Here is a 14,272-nt window from a genome sequence, read left to right on the forward strand (position 1 = left end):
AATGGTAATATTTAAAGGGAACCTGACAGCACATCGTTAAATATGCAAGTAGTGGTATATCTGTGTACGTGGTTCTTGTCCATCAATAAAAAAATATTAGTTGAGATCTGATGTACCAGTCATGAGAAATCTAGTATAGAAACCATATACAAATCTACTCCTTCTTCAGGTAGCAAGGGCTACAAAAGGAAATGGTGGGGGCTTTGTTCCCCAAGAGAGCTACAAGAAAGGAATTTTACAGTAAGTTCCAAAAATCTTCTTTTCTCAGGCGCTTCGTTGGAGGTCACATGAAACCATGGGACGTCCGAAAGGTGGGATATATAAGAAGGTGTAAGGCAAATTCCTGAGGAGGTAACCCCAGTGAGTGCCGCTTGCAGCACCTTCCTGCCCAGTCTTGCATCTGCTGAAGCGAAATTGTGAGTAAAATTTTGTAACAGTGTGGACAGAAGACCAAGTAGCAACATTACATAGCTGCAGAACAGAAGCCTGATGGGGAACGGCCCAGGAAGCCTCCTGGATAGAGGGAGCCTTAAACCCCAGCTTTATTCTTGGCCTTAGAGAATAGTACAACGAATTCAGCGAGCATTGGTCAAGGTCCTTCTGGAATGACAAACAGTGTCTGAATAAAGCCGTAATACGTAGTAATGCACCATTCTGATCAAATCTAAAAATGCAGCACACTGTTAGAGAAGTACTAGATTAAGGGGGGTGGTCATGAAATCTGAATACAAACCGCGGAACAATGTGGTTGTGTCTGAATGACAACAAATCTACGTCTGGAGGCCCCACCGTAGGCAGATCTGGTCGGAGATGATAGGATGCAGGTACCACTCTCCCGCAGTTAGTCCCTCGCGACTTGAAAAATCTGCAACCAAATTCTCAACTCGCGGTATGAAGACCACTGAAATTGCCACAATTCTTTGTTCAAGAATCTGTGAGATCTCTGCCATGATTAGATGACTCCTGAGGGTTGATATATGCCATAGCAGTTTTGTTAGACTGAATTCGGATTGGCAGGACCAGCTTTCGTGTCTCACAATCTAGAAGGGACAGTCGAATTGCTCTGAGTTCCAGGGAGTTTATGGCAAGTAGGGCTTCGTGACTCTTTTATCGACCCTAGACCGTAAACCTCCAGAAGACTGCTCCCCAAACAAGACTGGCCTTTGTCATCCCAATCTGCCCTGGTGGGCGAGTGGGTGGAAGACGAGGGGCAGGACCAAAGTTAGGAGTCATCTAAACACTCTTCATGTGTTAGGGGTTGGGGTCCTGCCGTCTAGACATATGAGGATACGGGGTGGCAGTACACGCCGTACTCAGACTCTAAGTGGGAGTACAGTGTGAATGTTCACACTGTATTCCTCCAGAGGAAGGGGGAAGATCCATCTGAAAAATAAAAAAGGGAAAACGCCGAAAACTGAGGTAGATATGGGTCTAGTGAAAGACCCGTGTCCAACTCCTCCTGCACCAAGCTAAAACTGATTAACCTAGAGCCAGTCGGTGGGGTGTACACTGCGGAGGAGCTAACTTTTTTGTGCATAGTGTCAGCCTCCTAGTGGCAGCAGCATACACCCCATGGTTTCCGGTGCCCCCAATGAAGCGATAGAAAAAAGCTTGTTACTTCTGGCCCACGATGACATTACACGCTGCCTGTGTGGAAGCCAGGAAGGAGTCGGCTTGAAGGATGGTCTCTTTTCTTGAGGGGCAGTAGTTCTCTTGGTGGCCAGATGAGAACTCGTGAAAGGAGTGAAACTGATGAGGCATTCGGTTGGCAAAGGATCTTGCTGATCATGTATGTGGGTGCAGGGTGCTGTGAAAACCTGTGGCATCCGAAAGGATCTTGTTAAGCTTTTCCTTAAAGGGAACCTGTCACCCGTTTTTTCAATATGAGGTAAAAAACAGTGTTTAATAGGGCCTGAGCTGTGCTGTACAATAGTGCCTTTATTATCCCCTGATTCCCCACCTTTGCTGCCAAAATACCTTAGTAAAGTCGCCGTTTTCGGCTGTCAATCACGCAGGTCTGGTCAAATGGGCATGGTGAAATCGCTGTTTCTCCCCCACCTCTTGCTTTTCTTCCCGGCGTTGGCGTAGTGGTTCGCGCATGCGCAACTGCCGAATGCACTACGCAGCGGCAGAAAAAGAGCACGATCTGCGCTATTCACCGGTTTATCGGTGGTGGCGGCGGCCATCTTCCTGAGGCTGCGCGTGCGCAGATGGAGTGCTCTGCTTCCCGGGGCTTCAGGAAAATGGCCGCGGGATGCCGCGCGTGCGCAGATGGAGATCGCGGCGGCCATTTTCCTGAAGCCGAGGTAGAGCCACGTAAGGGAAGGCTTGTAAGGGACCGTTTGGTTGCAAGATTCCATGACTAGAGCCAAAGGATTTGATGGATAGCTACAATGTTTGAAGCTTTAGAACAGATGGCCATTTCAAGAGCCGGAGTAAAGATACTAACCCACATTGGTGATCTGATATGCAGGGTCTGCCAACTCAGACATTATCACTGGATAAGATGCCTTGACTCAGGTTTTTGCCCAGGCAGTCACTGACTGGGCAACCCAGATAGCAGCCAAAGCTAGACACAAGGCCGAGAACCTGGCTCATCTATCTGTGCGGTGTTTTAGAGAAGTTGCATCAGAGAGTTGAAGGATCATCGTCATTACCAACCTAGATACTGGTAGGACCACTTAGGGAAAGGAGGACCAGGTGACGACAAAAGCCTCTATGCGTTTCTATCAATTGAAACGTTTCTCAGGCTGCGCTCAATTCTTACCTAGTACCTCGCTGAATTCTGAGTGGTTATAAACACATTCGGCCCCAAGTCTGACTCTCCTTAAGAACACAGTAGGCAGGGCGTGAGGGACCCGCTTTCTTAATGTTGAGGGATTGGTTCACAGAACAGACAAGACTTTCAACCACCATGTCCCTGAACATTAGCACCTGATCAGAAACCAGATTTGAGTTTGATTTGGAATTGTGGTCCAATACCTGAGGTGACCCAAGCCTCTAGGGAGGAGGTGATGGTGAGTAAAGCATATTAGTCGTGGAGAGAGGAGACCGAGATAATGAGCTTCCTTTAGACCAGAGGTGTCAAACTGCATTCCTCGAGGGCCGCCAACAGGTCATGTTTTCAGGATTTCCTTGTATTGCACAGGTGATAATTTAATCACCTGCACAGAATGATTCCAGCACCTTGTGGAATGCTAAGGAAATCCTGAAAACATGACCTGTTGGCGGCCCTCGAGGAATGCAGTTTGACACCTCTGCTCTAGACCACTTGGATCTGCCAAGCTGGTGCGAAGTAGCTGGTGGGTCTGACTAACTCTGGGTAGTTATTGAGGTACCCGGTGTGGTAGTATACATGGGTAGTCTCTCCAAAATAGTGACCAAGGTCTGGGATAGGATACCAAGAGCAAAACCTATCAACACCAGTACCTGAACGGTCATGTCATCCGAATGAAAGCGGCTACAGCTTGACCCCTGGCAGGCTGTGCTCTCCATCATTTTTGTCAGGACCACAGAGAGGCCATTCCCCTCTGTTAAACTACGCAAAGAAAAAAAAATTATAAAAAATAAAAAACACCAAAGACAAAAATCAGTTTGGGTCTTAAGACCCATGTCTGCCTCCTACGTGACACGTAGGTTGTAATTCATAGTGTCAGCCTCCAGATGGCAGCAGCGTACACCGATGGTTTCTCGTAGCCTTTCACAAAGAAGCAGTAGGAGCATGAACAAAGACAAACTATGTCAAAACCAAAGAAGTAACAACAAGCCAAAACAGGCTAACAGGGTGGGTGCTGTGTCCCCCAATGAGTGGCTCGGAGAAAAAGATTTTACGGTGAGTACACAAAAATCTCCTTTTCTCCTACGCCTCATTGGGGGACACAGGACCATGGGAAGTACAAAAGAAGTCCCTGGGTGGGGAGCAATATGCTAATACCCCATGTACCACCAGCTTACTGAGGTACCGTTGTGTGCAGAATGCGCCTGCCGAGGGCAGCGTCTGCCGAAGCCTGAGTATGGATGAGGTAGTGCTTCGTGAAAGTATGCAGACTGGACCAAGTCGTAGCTTTACAAGCTGATGTGCGGACGCCTGGTGCCGAATGGCCCAAGAAGCACCGACCGACCGGGTGGAATGCGCCTTAATCCCAGCTGGGACAGGAGTGTTCCTGACACGATAGGATTCCTGAATAGCGGAACAAATCTACTTGGCTAGAGTGGCCTTTGAGGCAGGTAGACCCTTCCTATGTCCCTCCGGAAGCACGAAGAGGACATCCGACTTACGAAAGGGAGCCGTGCGAGATATGCACCTCCGAAGAGCTCTAACCAGATCCAGAGTATGGAGAGCTTTCTCGATACAATGAGTAGGTGCAGGACAGAAAGACGGCAAGACAATGTCCTCGGGAGAGGTTCTCAAAACCACCTTGTCTGGGTGAAAATTCAGAAAAGGGGGGGGGGGTCGGCAAGAGAGAGCCGCCAACTCAGAAACCCTCCTAATTGACGTAATTGCCACTAGAAAGACCACCTTCGATGAGAGGAGGGTGAGAGAGATGTCCTGCAATGGTTCGAAAGAGGCCTCCTGAAGAACTCCGAGAACCAAGTTAAGATCCCATGACGCCAAAGGCATTCTATAAGGAGGGACCACCCGGGAGACTCCTTGGATGAACGTCTTAACCGGCAGTCTGGAAGCGATCCTTCATTGGAATAGAACAGACAAGGCGGACACTTGTCCCTTGAGCGAGCTTAGGGCAAGGCCTGACTCTAAACTTGATTGGAGAAACTCCAGAATGGACGGAATGGAAAAGACTAAGGGCAAACGTCCATGGGTATTGCACTATGAAAAGAAGATACGCCAGGTGCGATGATAAATGCGCATGGATACAGGATTCCTAGCGCGAATCATGGTAGAAGAAACCCCCGGAGAGAATCCGGCTTGGGCTAAAATCCAGGATTCAACGGCCACGCCGTCAAAGACAGGGCCCCAGAGTTCTGGTGGCAAATCGGGCCCTGGAAGAGAAGGTCCGTGCAATCTGGAAGGCGCCAGGGGGTGTCGGCGACCATTTGGACGAGTTCCGCGTACCATGCTCGGCGTGGCCAGTCGGGCGCGACGAGAATCACCGGTCTCCCCTCTGCTCTGATCTTTTTGATGACTCTCGGAAGCAGAGGAAGGGGCGGAAAAATGTATGGCAGCTGGAACGGATGCCACGACAGAACCAGGGCATCTGCCCCGATGGCGCGAGGATCGTGGGAACGGGCAATGAACTGGGGAACCTGGTTGTTGAACCTCAAGGTCATGAGATCCACATCCGGCGTCAGCCAGCGAAGGCAAATCTGCTGGAAGACTTCCGGATGGAGGGACCACTCGCCCGAAGCAAGACTTTGGCGACTGAGGAAGTCAGCTTCCCAATTCTCCACGCCCGGTATGTGGATCGCTGATATGAGCGAGTGATTGGTCTCTGCCAAGCGCAGGATGTGGGAGACTTCGCGCATGGCTGCTCTGCTGCGGGTTCCCCCTTGTGGGTTGATGTACGCCACGGCTGTGGCGTTGTCAGATTGAATTCTGATGGGATGACCTGCGAGAAGGTGGTGAAAGTTGTGTAAAGCGAGAATGATCGCTCAAATTTCCAGGATATTGATTGGGAGACGTGACTCTCTCGTGGACCAACGACCCTGTGCCGTGTGGTGAATAAAAACTGCACCCCAGCCAAAAAGGCTGGCATCGGTAGTCACCACTAACCAGCGCACAGGAAGAAAGGATTTCCCTTGGTTCAAGGAAGACTGTAGTGTCCACCACCTGAGGGTCTGCCTGACCTGTGGGGGTAGATGAAAGCGACGGTCGAGAGAAACCGGGCTTCTGTCCCAGGCTAAAAGGAGCGCCTGTTGCAAGGGACGGGGATGGCACTGCGCAAACAGAATGGCTTCCATCGCCGCAACCATTTTCCAGAGGATGCGCATTGCAAAGCGAATGGAGTGAGGGACTGGGCGGAAGAGCCTGCGCGCTCCCTGTTGTAAGGATAGAACCTTCTCTGGAGGGAGAATGACCAGCCCGCAGGAAGAGTTCAAAATCATGCCCAGGAAGCAGATTTGCTGGGCCGGCACTGGAGATGATTTTTCGAAGTTGATCTTACAACCCAGGCGAGAAAGAGAATCCACGGTGATGCTCACCGACTCCTTGCAGGCAGACTGGGACGGACCTTTGATTAATAGGTCGTCCAGATATGGCAGGACTACCTCTCCCCGAGCGTGAACAATGGCCATGACAGCCGCCATGACCTTTGTGAAGACTCTGGGGGTGGTGGCAAGTCCGAAGGGCAAGGCCACAAACTGGAAGTGTTCTTCTTGGGCTGCGAAGAGCAGGAACTGCTGATGAGAGGGAAAAATTGGGATGTGTAGATAAGCATCTTTGATGTCTATGGATGCAAGGAACTCTACTTTTTCCAGGGACGCGACAACGGAACGGAGGGAGTCCATCCTGAAGTGTCGGACCCGTACGAATTTGTTTTTAACAGTTTGAGATCCAGTATGGGCCGTAGAGTCCCGTCCTTCTTTAGGACCACGAAAAGGTTGGAGTAAAACCCCGTGAACCTTTGGTCTCGAGGGACTGGAGTGATGACACAGTCCTTTTGAAGCGCCTGTATGGCGTGAAGAAAAAACTCGATTTTGTATCTGGAAGACACGAGCTCTCTGACCCACTCGTCGTGAGCGACCGAGAGCCACTGTTGACGGAACAAAAGAAGGCGTCAGCCTACTTTGTCGGTGTCCGCCGGACACGCCAACGAGTCATTGAGAAGGTTTAAGGGATGCGGACGGCTCAGGGGCAGACGGCCTGGGTCCGGGTTTCCAGGAACGGTTTGGTCTGTATGAGACCTGGGAAGTTCTGTTGTCCCGACGTCCCGAACCAGGGGAAGAGGACGACAAACTGGAGTTGTTACGAAATGACCGGAATCGAAACTGCTGCTGATTCCGAAAGGGCCGGGCCGGTTTTTGCTGGGGAAGAAATTCACTTTTTTTTTTTTTTTCTCCGTAGCGTCAGAAATGATTTGGTCTAGGTTTTCCCCCAAATAAACGACCCGCTTGGTAAGGAAGAGAGGTCAGCGACTTTTTGGAAGCAGAGTCTGCTCACCAATCGCGGAGCCATAGGGCCCCCCCGATGGAAATTGCGTTAGCAGCCGCTTGCGCTGCGCAATTAGCTGCATCTATGGAGGCGCTAACAACAAAATCTCCGGCCTGAGCTAACTGGTTAGCTAGTCTGGCCGTCTCTGGGGGAAGATTACTGCCGTGGACGGTAAAGGTCAACACCTCAGCCCAGGCCACCATTGCCTTAGCTACCCAGGAAGCTGCAAAGGATGCAAGGACGGCTGCTCCTGAGACTTCAAAGACTGAGCGAGCCAAATAATCAATCTGGCGGTCAGAAGGGTTTTTGACTGATGAATCGTCTGACAGAGAGAAGATTGTTTTGGATGCAAGCCGCGACACGGCAGGATCCAGAAGGAGAAAGAAGTAAGCCCTTCACCAGATCCCTTGAGAAAGGATATTTAGCTTCCGTGGCTTTTTGAGCCGTAAAGCGCTTTTCTGGGTGCTCCCTGTGTTTTGGATAATATCCTGAAACTCAGGGTGATTAGCAAATATCTTTTGGATGCGTTTTCCTGAGAGGAAGCAGATTCATCGTCCACCATTAATGCCTGACCAATAGAGGAGTCTTGGGTTAAAGATTCCTCCGACTCATATATTGAGCCCGGTACGCTGCGACCCTCAGGGGAGGGGGAGCGAGAAGATGAGCTTGCAGAAGCTGAAGCTCGAGCGTGTACGGGAGATGGGGAAAGGGTCCTTTTCCTGGAACCCCGGGAGTCCCGTACAACGGTGCGCCCCCTGTGGTCGGACAGCCCCACGCCGTTACCAGATTCCGTCGCAGCCGACAGAGGTGAATTCTGGTTTAAGGAGGACCCACGGAAACAGTCCAATGCCTTGACCAAGGATTCCACTGAACGTGCGCGGCCCACTCAGGAGACGACATAGGAAGTGGCGGCAGAAGGCGGCTGCGCACTGGCCAGGTCACAGTTCTGGCACAAGGGGGTACTGTGGGCACTTGGCAAAGCAGACTTGCAAGTGGCACAAATGGTAAAAAATACAGTGTGCTTTTTGTCCCTTTTTTTTTTTTTTTGCGTCCATAGATTGAGACATAATGAATGTCTATCTCCGATAAACCGCAGTAGCAGTTATGTGAGCAGGGAAGGGGTTAAGCTTTTCCCTATGTAGCGGAGCAGCTTACCCACGGTCCTGAACTGGTGTCCCCAGGGAGGAAGAGAGGGAGGTAGCGTTTTCGGCTGTATTTACCTGCAGCAGTGGAGTCCCAAGATGGCGCCCGAGATTTGCAGGGCTCTTCTCATTCAAAACGAGAAGCGCCTGAACAGTGGGCGGGGCTCCGGCGTGGGCGGGGTTTTTGAACTGCGGCCTAGTCCGGCTGGAGAAGCCGGGGACTAAATTAGTGGAGCCGGCCGGCGAAGCGCTCTGGCGGCCGCGACGCTGCGCCTAACGATCGTCGCTGGCATCTAGCCAGCGGTACCTCTCCCCAGGGACCCGGACCGCTTCTTCCCACGCCGGCAGCGTGAGGAAGATAGTACTCACCGAAGGAGGGACCACCTCCAGCTCAATCGATCCTCCCTGTGTCGGGGGACGGAGAGCCTCCTGAAGCATGCTTGCCTTCTCAGGGGACTTACAGCTGTGCCTGCCGCATGGAGATTTTGCAGGGTTCTTCTGCGCCTGCCACAGGGGGCTTACGGCTACTGTGGGGACTACGAGACGCCAAGATGAGGGCTTGAGTGCGGTGGAGCCCGGGAGATGCACATAAGAGGTATACTCCATGTGCTCGCCATCTTACAGGGGGGAGAGCGGGACCGTATAGGAACCGTCGCCCTAGCGTAGATTAGGCGTGCCCCATACGTCGCAGGAGAGGGACGGGGAGGTATACTCGCCGTGCTCGCCTGTTGATGGTTCGGGGGAGAGCGGACCCTATTAAAAAAGGAACCTGTCGCCCCCTTCACTCCGTTAAGTAAAAAATTAAAAATTTACAGAAAACTAAAAGCTTTAAAATAAAAATTAAAATAAGAAAGTTGGGGCCTGAAAACAGACCCAAGTGCCTCCTACAGACACTAAGCAAGAACTGGTTGAAATTGTATCCAGTGAAGGGGTGTATACTGCAGAGGAGGAGTTAATCTTTCTGTTTACTTAGTGTCCTCCTAGTGGCAGCAGCATAACACCCATGGTCTTGTGTCCCCCAATGAGGCGTAGGAGAAATTAACCTACCGTATTTTCTGGTGTATAAGACGACTGGGTGTATAAGACGACCCCCAACTTTTCCATATAAAATATGGAATTTGGGATATGCCCGCTGTATAAGACGGGGGTCATCTTATACGCCCAGTCATCTTATACGGCGTGTGGTTCCCAGGGTCTGAAGGAGAGGAGACTCTCCTTCAGGCCCTGGGATCCATATTCATGTTAAAAATAAAGAATAAAAATAAAAAATATGTATATACTCACCCCTCCGAGAAGCCTGGCTGTCACTGCTGCAAGCGTCTGCCTCCGTTCCTAAGAATTGCAGAGCATGAAGGACCCTCGATGACGTCGCAGTCCTGTGATTGGTCTGTGACCGCTCATGTGACCGGTCACCTGACCGTGACGTCATCGAAGGTCCTTCACGCTCTGCAATTCTTAGGAACGGAGGCAGACGCTTGCAGCGGTGACAGCCAGGCTTCTCGGAGGGGTGAGTATATACATATTTTTTATTTTTATTCTTTATTTTTTACATGAATATGGATCCCAGGGCCTGAAGGAGAGTTTCCTCTCCTTCAGACCCTGGGAACATCCAGGATCGCTCCCTGCACATGCCGTACCTGGCGTATAAGAAGACCCCTTTTGGGACAATTTTTAGGGGTTAAAAAGTCGTCTTATATGCCGGAAAATACGGTACCCTTAAAACTATAGACTGTTCATGTCTTTGTCAGTGGGCAAACTTACAAAATCAGCAAGGGATCAAATACTTATTTCCCCCCACTGTATACAAACATTTTGGTCAAGTTGTGTAGCAAAAAAAAAAAAACATGCCAGACAAATAAGATTTAGGATTTGCAACCCCAATTAGTCTATTTTCACATTTTTGCCTATTTTTCTGCCTCTGTCAGGGGTTTCCGCATAAAGACCTTAATCATGCGCTATTGTGTTCTGCAAAGAAGACGTACAACACTGCAAAAGGAGTCAAACGGAAGTCCAAAACTGCAAATTCCATTGGGAGTTTTGTCCAAATCCCATATTCCTTGGCTACAGATGGAAACTCTTAACGGAGACAGCAAGAACGTAATGTGAAACTAGACACATACACAAGACTCAAAACCTCGCATCTTGCAAGTGATTTGTGGTCGCACGCGACTTACAATGAATAAAACAATCTGCAGACTAAATTCCAGCAGGTGTTAATTTTGTATGACAGTCACACTGTGGTCACGTGGAGTCTCGGGCATCAGTGCAGCCACATTTCACAATTATTACTGCAATTTTGCTGCTGCATGACCAATGCGCCCATGTAGCCTAGTCTAAAACAAGAGCTACACAAGGCGTCCGAGGAGCAGAAGACACTTTGTGTTTTGCATATTTCAATGGTGCAAAATTCTATCTTGCCTTACAAGAAATTTGCTATAACACTAATAAAGAAGACTACTGCGATGCCATACTATTACTATGGGGCACGAGAGCTGCATTATAACCGTGTGATGAGAACATGCAGCTTTGGATGGCTTTATCTCTTTCCAGCCCCAGAATAAGGCCACTTTGAATTCTGGACAACTTAGGACAGGCCTAAAGAATGAAGAAAATGACAAATCCTCACCAAGTTTCACGACTCCTTCTACTCCGGAGAGCGTGGGCTGTGCAACGTTCGCTTGGACCGATACCTCACACGGTCTTGTCAACTTATTTTCAGCAGAGGACGAAGCTTCGCATTTCAGCTTCCTGTTGGGTATAGCTGGAGACACAAGCACAATATATTAGGATATCGTCATGACCATAAAGCCTCTGTACAGGTATAATCACCTTTTTGGCACAAAAATTCGAATTTCTGCCTGTTAAAGTAGTAATCCTATAAATCATTTTCAAAGCAAACGTCCTGCAGGGCCTCCAATTGCTGTCCTACTGTATTCTGCAGGGTTTCTCTGGCGGCTGACAACTTAACCCCTTCTTCGTTCCCTTGAAGGAGCCGTCGCATGTGTGTCCACCAGCACTCAGCTCATTAGGTGCAGTGGAGACTCGACTGAGGCATGGCGATTGCACAGGCATCTTTTAAATTAGCCATTATTGGGGGCACATTTTCTCAGCTCTATTTAATATTGCCTCTAACCCTGAAGAAGCCTGAGTGAAACGCGTAGAGGACACAGCATTGCTAACTGACATGGACATTTTACGTCTATCTGTTTCTAGCATCTGGATAAAAATACATCAAAAACATTTGGGAGCATATTTATTAAACATTTTTTCATACCAGAAAACTTTTGTAAAAGCTATAAAAAGTCTCAAGTTTTGTGCAATGGGGAGTTGCACTTATGGCTTTTTTTCCTCGCCAGTTTGAGTTGGCTTTGCTGAAACGTGAGATGCTGGGGTGGAACAGAGCATCGCCACATCCACTCAAATTCATCAAAAAAAAAAAATCTCGCTGCTTTGTATGCCAAAAATGCTGCTCCAATCCCTATTGGGAGTAGCATTTCTGGTGCAGCGCACAGAGGCGCATGCCGCTTAGATTAGGCACCAGATTCATTAAAGGGAACCTGTCAGCGGGATTGTACACAGTGTCACAAGGGTAACAGAAGAAAATGCACCATAAAATTTGTTGTGAGATTTCTCCTGAGTACGCCGATACCACATATGTGGGGGAAAACTACTGTTTTTGCGCACGGCAGGGCTCGGAAGGAAAGGAGCACCATTTCAATTTTGGAATGCAAAATTGGCTGGAATTGATAGCGGACGCTCTGTTGCGTTTGGAGAGCCCCTGATGTGCCTAAACAGTGGAAACCCCCAACAAGTGACCCCATTTTGGAAACTAGACCACCCAAAGAACTTATCTAGATGTGTGGTGAGCACTTTGAATCCCCAAGTGCTTCACAGAAGTTAATAACGTATAGCCATGAAAATAAAAAATCATATTTTCTCCACAAAAATTATTTTTAGACCTCAATTTTTTTTATGTTCCAAAGGGTAACAGGAGAAATTGGACCCCAAAAGTTGTTGTGCAATTTGTCCTGAGTACGCCGACACCCCATATGTGGGGGTAAACCACTGTTTGGCATGGCAGAGCTCGGAAAGGGAAGGAGCGCCATATTGGAGAGCAGATTTTGCGGGTATTGTTTGTGGGTGACATGTCACATTGTCAAAGCCCCTAAAATGTTTTACCACTAAAATGTTGTTTTAACCCCAGATTTTACATTGGAAAATACCTAGATAGGTAAATGGTCACTACTAGTGACGAGCGAATATACTCGTTACTCGAGATTTCTCGAGCATGCTCGGGTGTCCTCCGAGTATTTTTTAGTACTCGGGAGTATTAGTTTTTCTTGCCGCAGCTGAATGATTTACATCTGTTAGCCAGCATAAGTACATGTGCGGATTCCCTAGCAACCAGGCAACCCCCACATGTACTTATGCTGGCTAACAGATGTAAATCATTCAGCTGCGGCGCTAAAAGCTAAAACTCCGAGCGCTAAAAAAATACTCGGAGGACACCCGAGCGTGCTCGGGAAATCTCAAGTAACGAGTATATTGGCTCATCACTAGTCACTACACCCATAGATGAATTTGCAAGGGGGTGCGATTTCCAAAATGGGGTCACTTCAGGGGGGATTCTGCTGCTCTTTGGCACTTAGCAGCTCTTTGGAGATGAGTGCAAGAACAACAGAATCCCCCCTGAAGTGACCCCATTTTGGAAATGACACCCCTCTGGTAATTCATCTATGGATATAGCGACCATTTTCACTACATGGATGATTTCCAGAAACACGTAGTGGAAGTTTAAAGCCCGAGTCGCACTTGCAAGTGCAATGCGAGAAATTAGCACGAGTCCATCGCATCAATACCTGGCATAGCCGCTGGCACTCGGGACCGGAGTGTGCATTCTCGAGTGCCGGGTATTGATCCAAGAGACTCATGCGAATTTCTCACATGGCACTCGCAAGTGTGACCTCGGCCAAAAATTGCAAAAACGTCATTGCAGTGCCCAACATATTGTGCCCAGCTTGTGTCTCTGAAGACATTCCCCCACCTACCCCCGGAAATTGTTAAAGGGAACCTGTCACCCCGTTTTTTGAAGATGAGCTAAAAATAGCGTTAAATAGGGGCAGAGCTGGGCGTTACATTATTGTCTTTGTGTGTCTTTATTACCCACCTATGCTGCCGAAATACCTTTTGTAAAGTCGCCGTTTTCTGCTGTCACTCACGCTGGTCTGGTCCAATGGGCGTGGTGAGAGCGCTGGTGAGTGCGCAGACGGAGATCGCGGCGGCCATTTTCCTGAAGCCCCGGGCAGCAGAGCGCTCCATCTGCGCACGCGCGGCCACAGGAAAGATGGCCGCGCCCACCGGTAAACGGCTGAATAGCGCAGATCGCGCTGTTTTTCATCACCTGGGCAGTGGATTAGCCTTTTGGACATGCGCACACCACTACGCCACCAACGTAATGATGAGCAGGATTCTGGGGGAGAAACAGCGCTGTCACCACGCCCATAGGACCAGACCACCGTGAGTGACAGCAGAAAACGGCGACTTTACAAAGGTATTTCGGCAGCATAGGTGGGTAATAAAGGCACACAAAGACACTAATGTAACGCCCAGCTCTGCCCCTATTTAACGCTATTTTTAGCTCATCTTCAAAAAACGGGGTGACAGGTTCCCTTTAAGTCAGCTCTACTCAAATGTGTCTGTCACTAAATAAACCAAATGCTTGAATGTCAAAACAGTTTAAAAACATGGTTCTGTGTGGAAGATTTTAAAGCAGTCATGGAGGCATAAGGCTGGCAACGATGGGCACTGTGGGCAATAATAGCAGGTATCATGCCTCATTTCTCTCTTGGAACATACATGACATCTTCTCTGGGGGTTCTTTTTCATTCCTGTTACTGGGATGAGTGCAATAAAATGTCGCTCATTGAGTCTTCTGACATCTTCAGATTCTAAAGGATTGGCGGGGACAACATTTTCAAACAAGATGTTGAATGACCTTTTCCTGATAATTAAGGAAAGCATC

General features: G+C 49.0%; 1 protein-coding gene across 1 annotated transcript in view; it reads right to left on the bottom strand.

Annotated features, from left to right (window-relative positions):
• The window catches only part of KCTD3 (potassium channel tetramerization domain containing 3), a 96,965-nt gene that overhangs the window by 56,501 nt on the left and 26,192 nt on the right, over nucleotides 1–14,272 (bottom strand). Inside the window, exon 7 of the mRNA XM_077282274.1 lies at nucleotides 10,877–11,011. Within this exon, the coding sequence (XP_077138389.1) occupies nucleotides 10,877–11,011 (135 nt within the window). The remainder of the gene's footprint in view (nucleotides 1–10,876; nucleotides 11,012–14,272) is intronic.

The sequence above is a fragment of the Ranitomeya variabilis genome, chromosome 2, assembly GCF_051348905.1.
Source record: "Ranitomeya variabilis isolate aRanVar5 chromosome 2, aRanVar5.hap1, whole genome shotgun sequence".
In the NCBI taxonomy this organism is placed as follows: Eukaryota; Metazoa; Chordata; class Amphibia; order Anura; family Dendrobatidae; genus Ranitomeya; species Ranitomeya variabilis.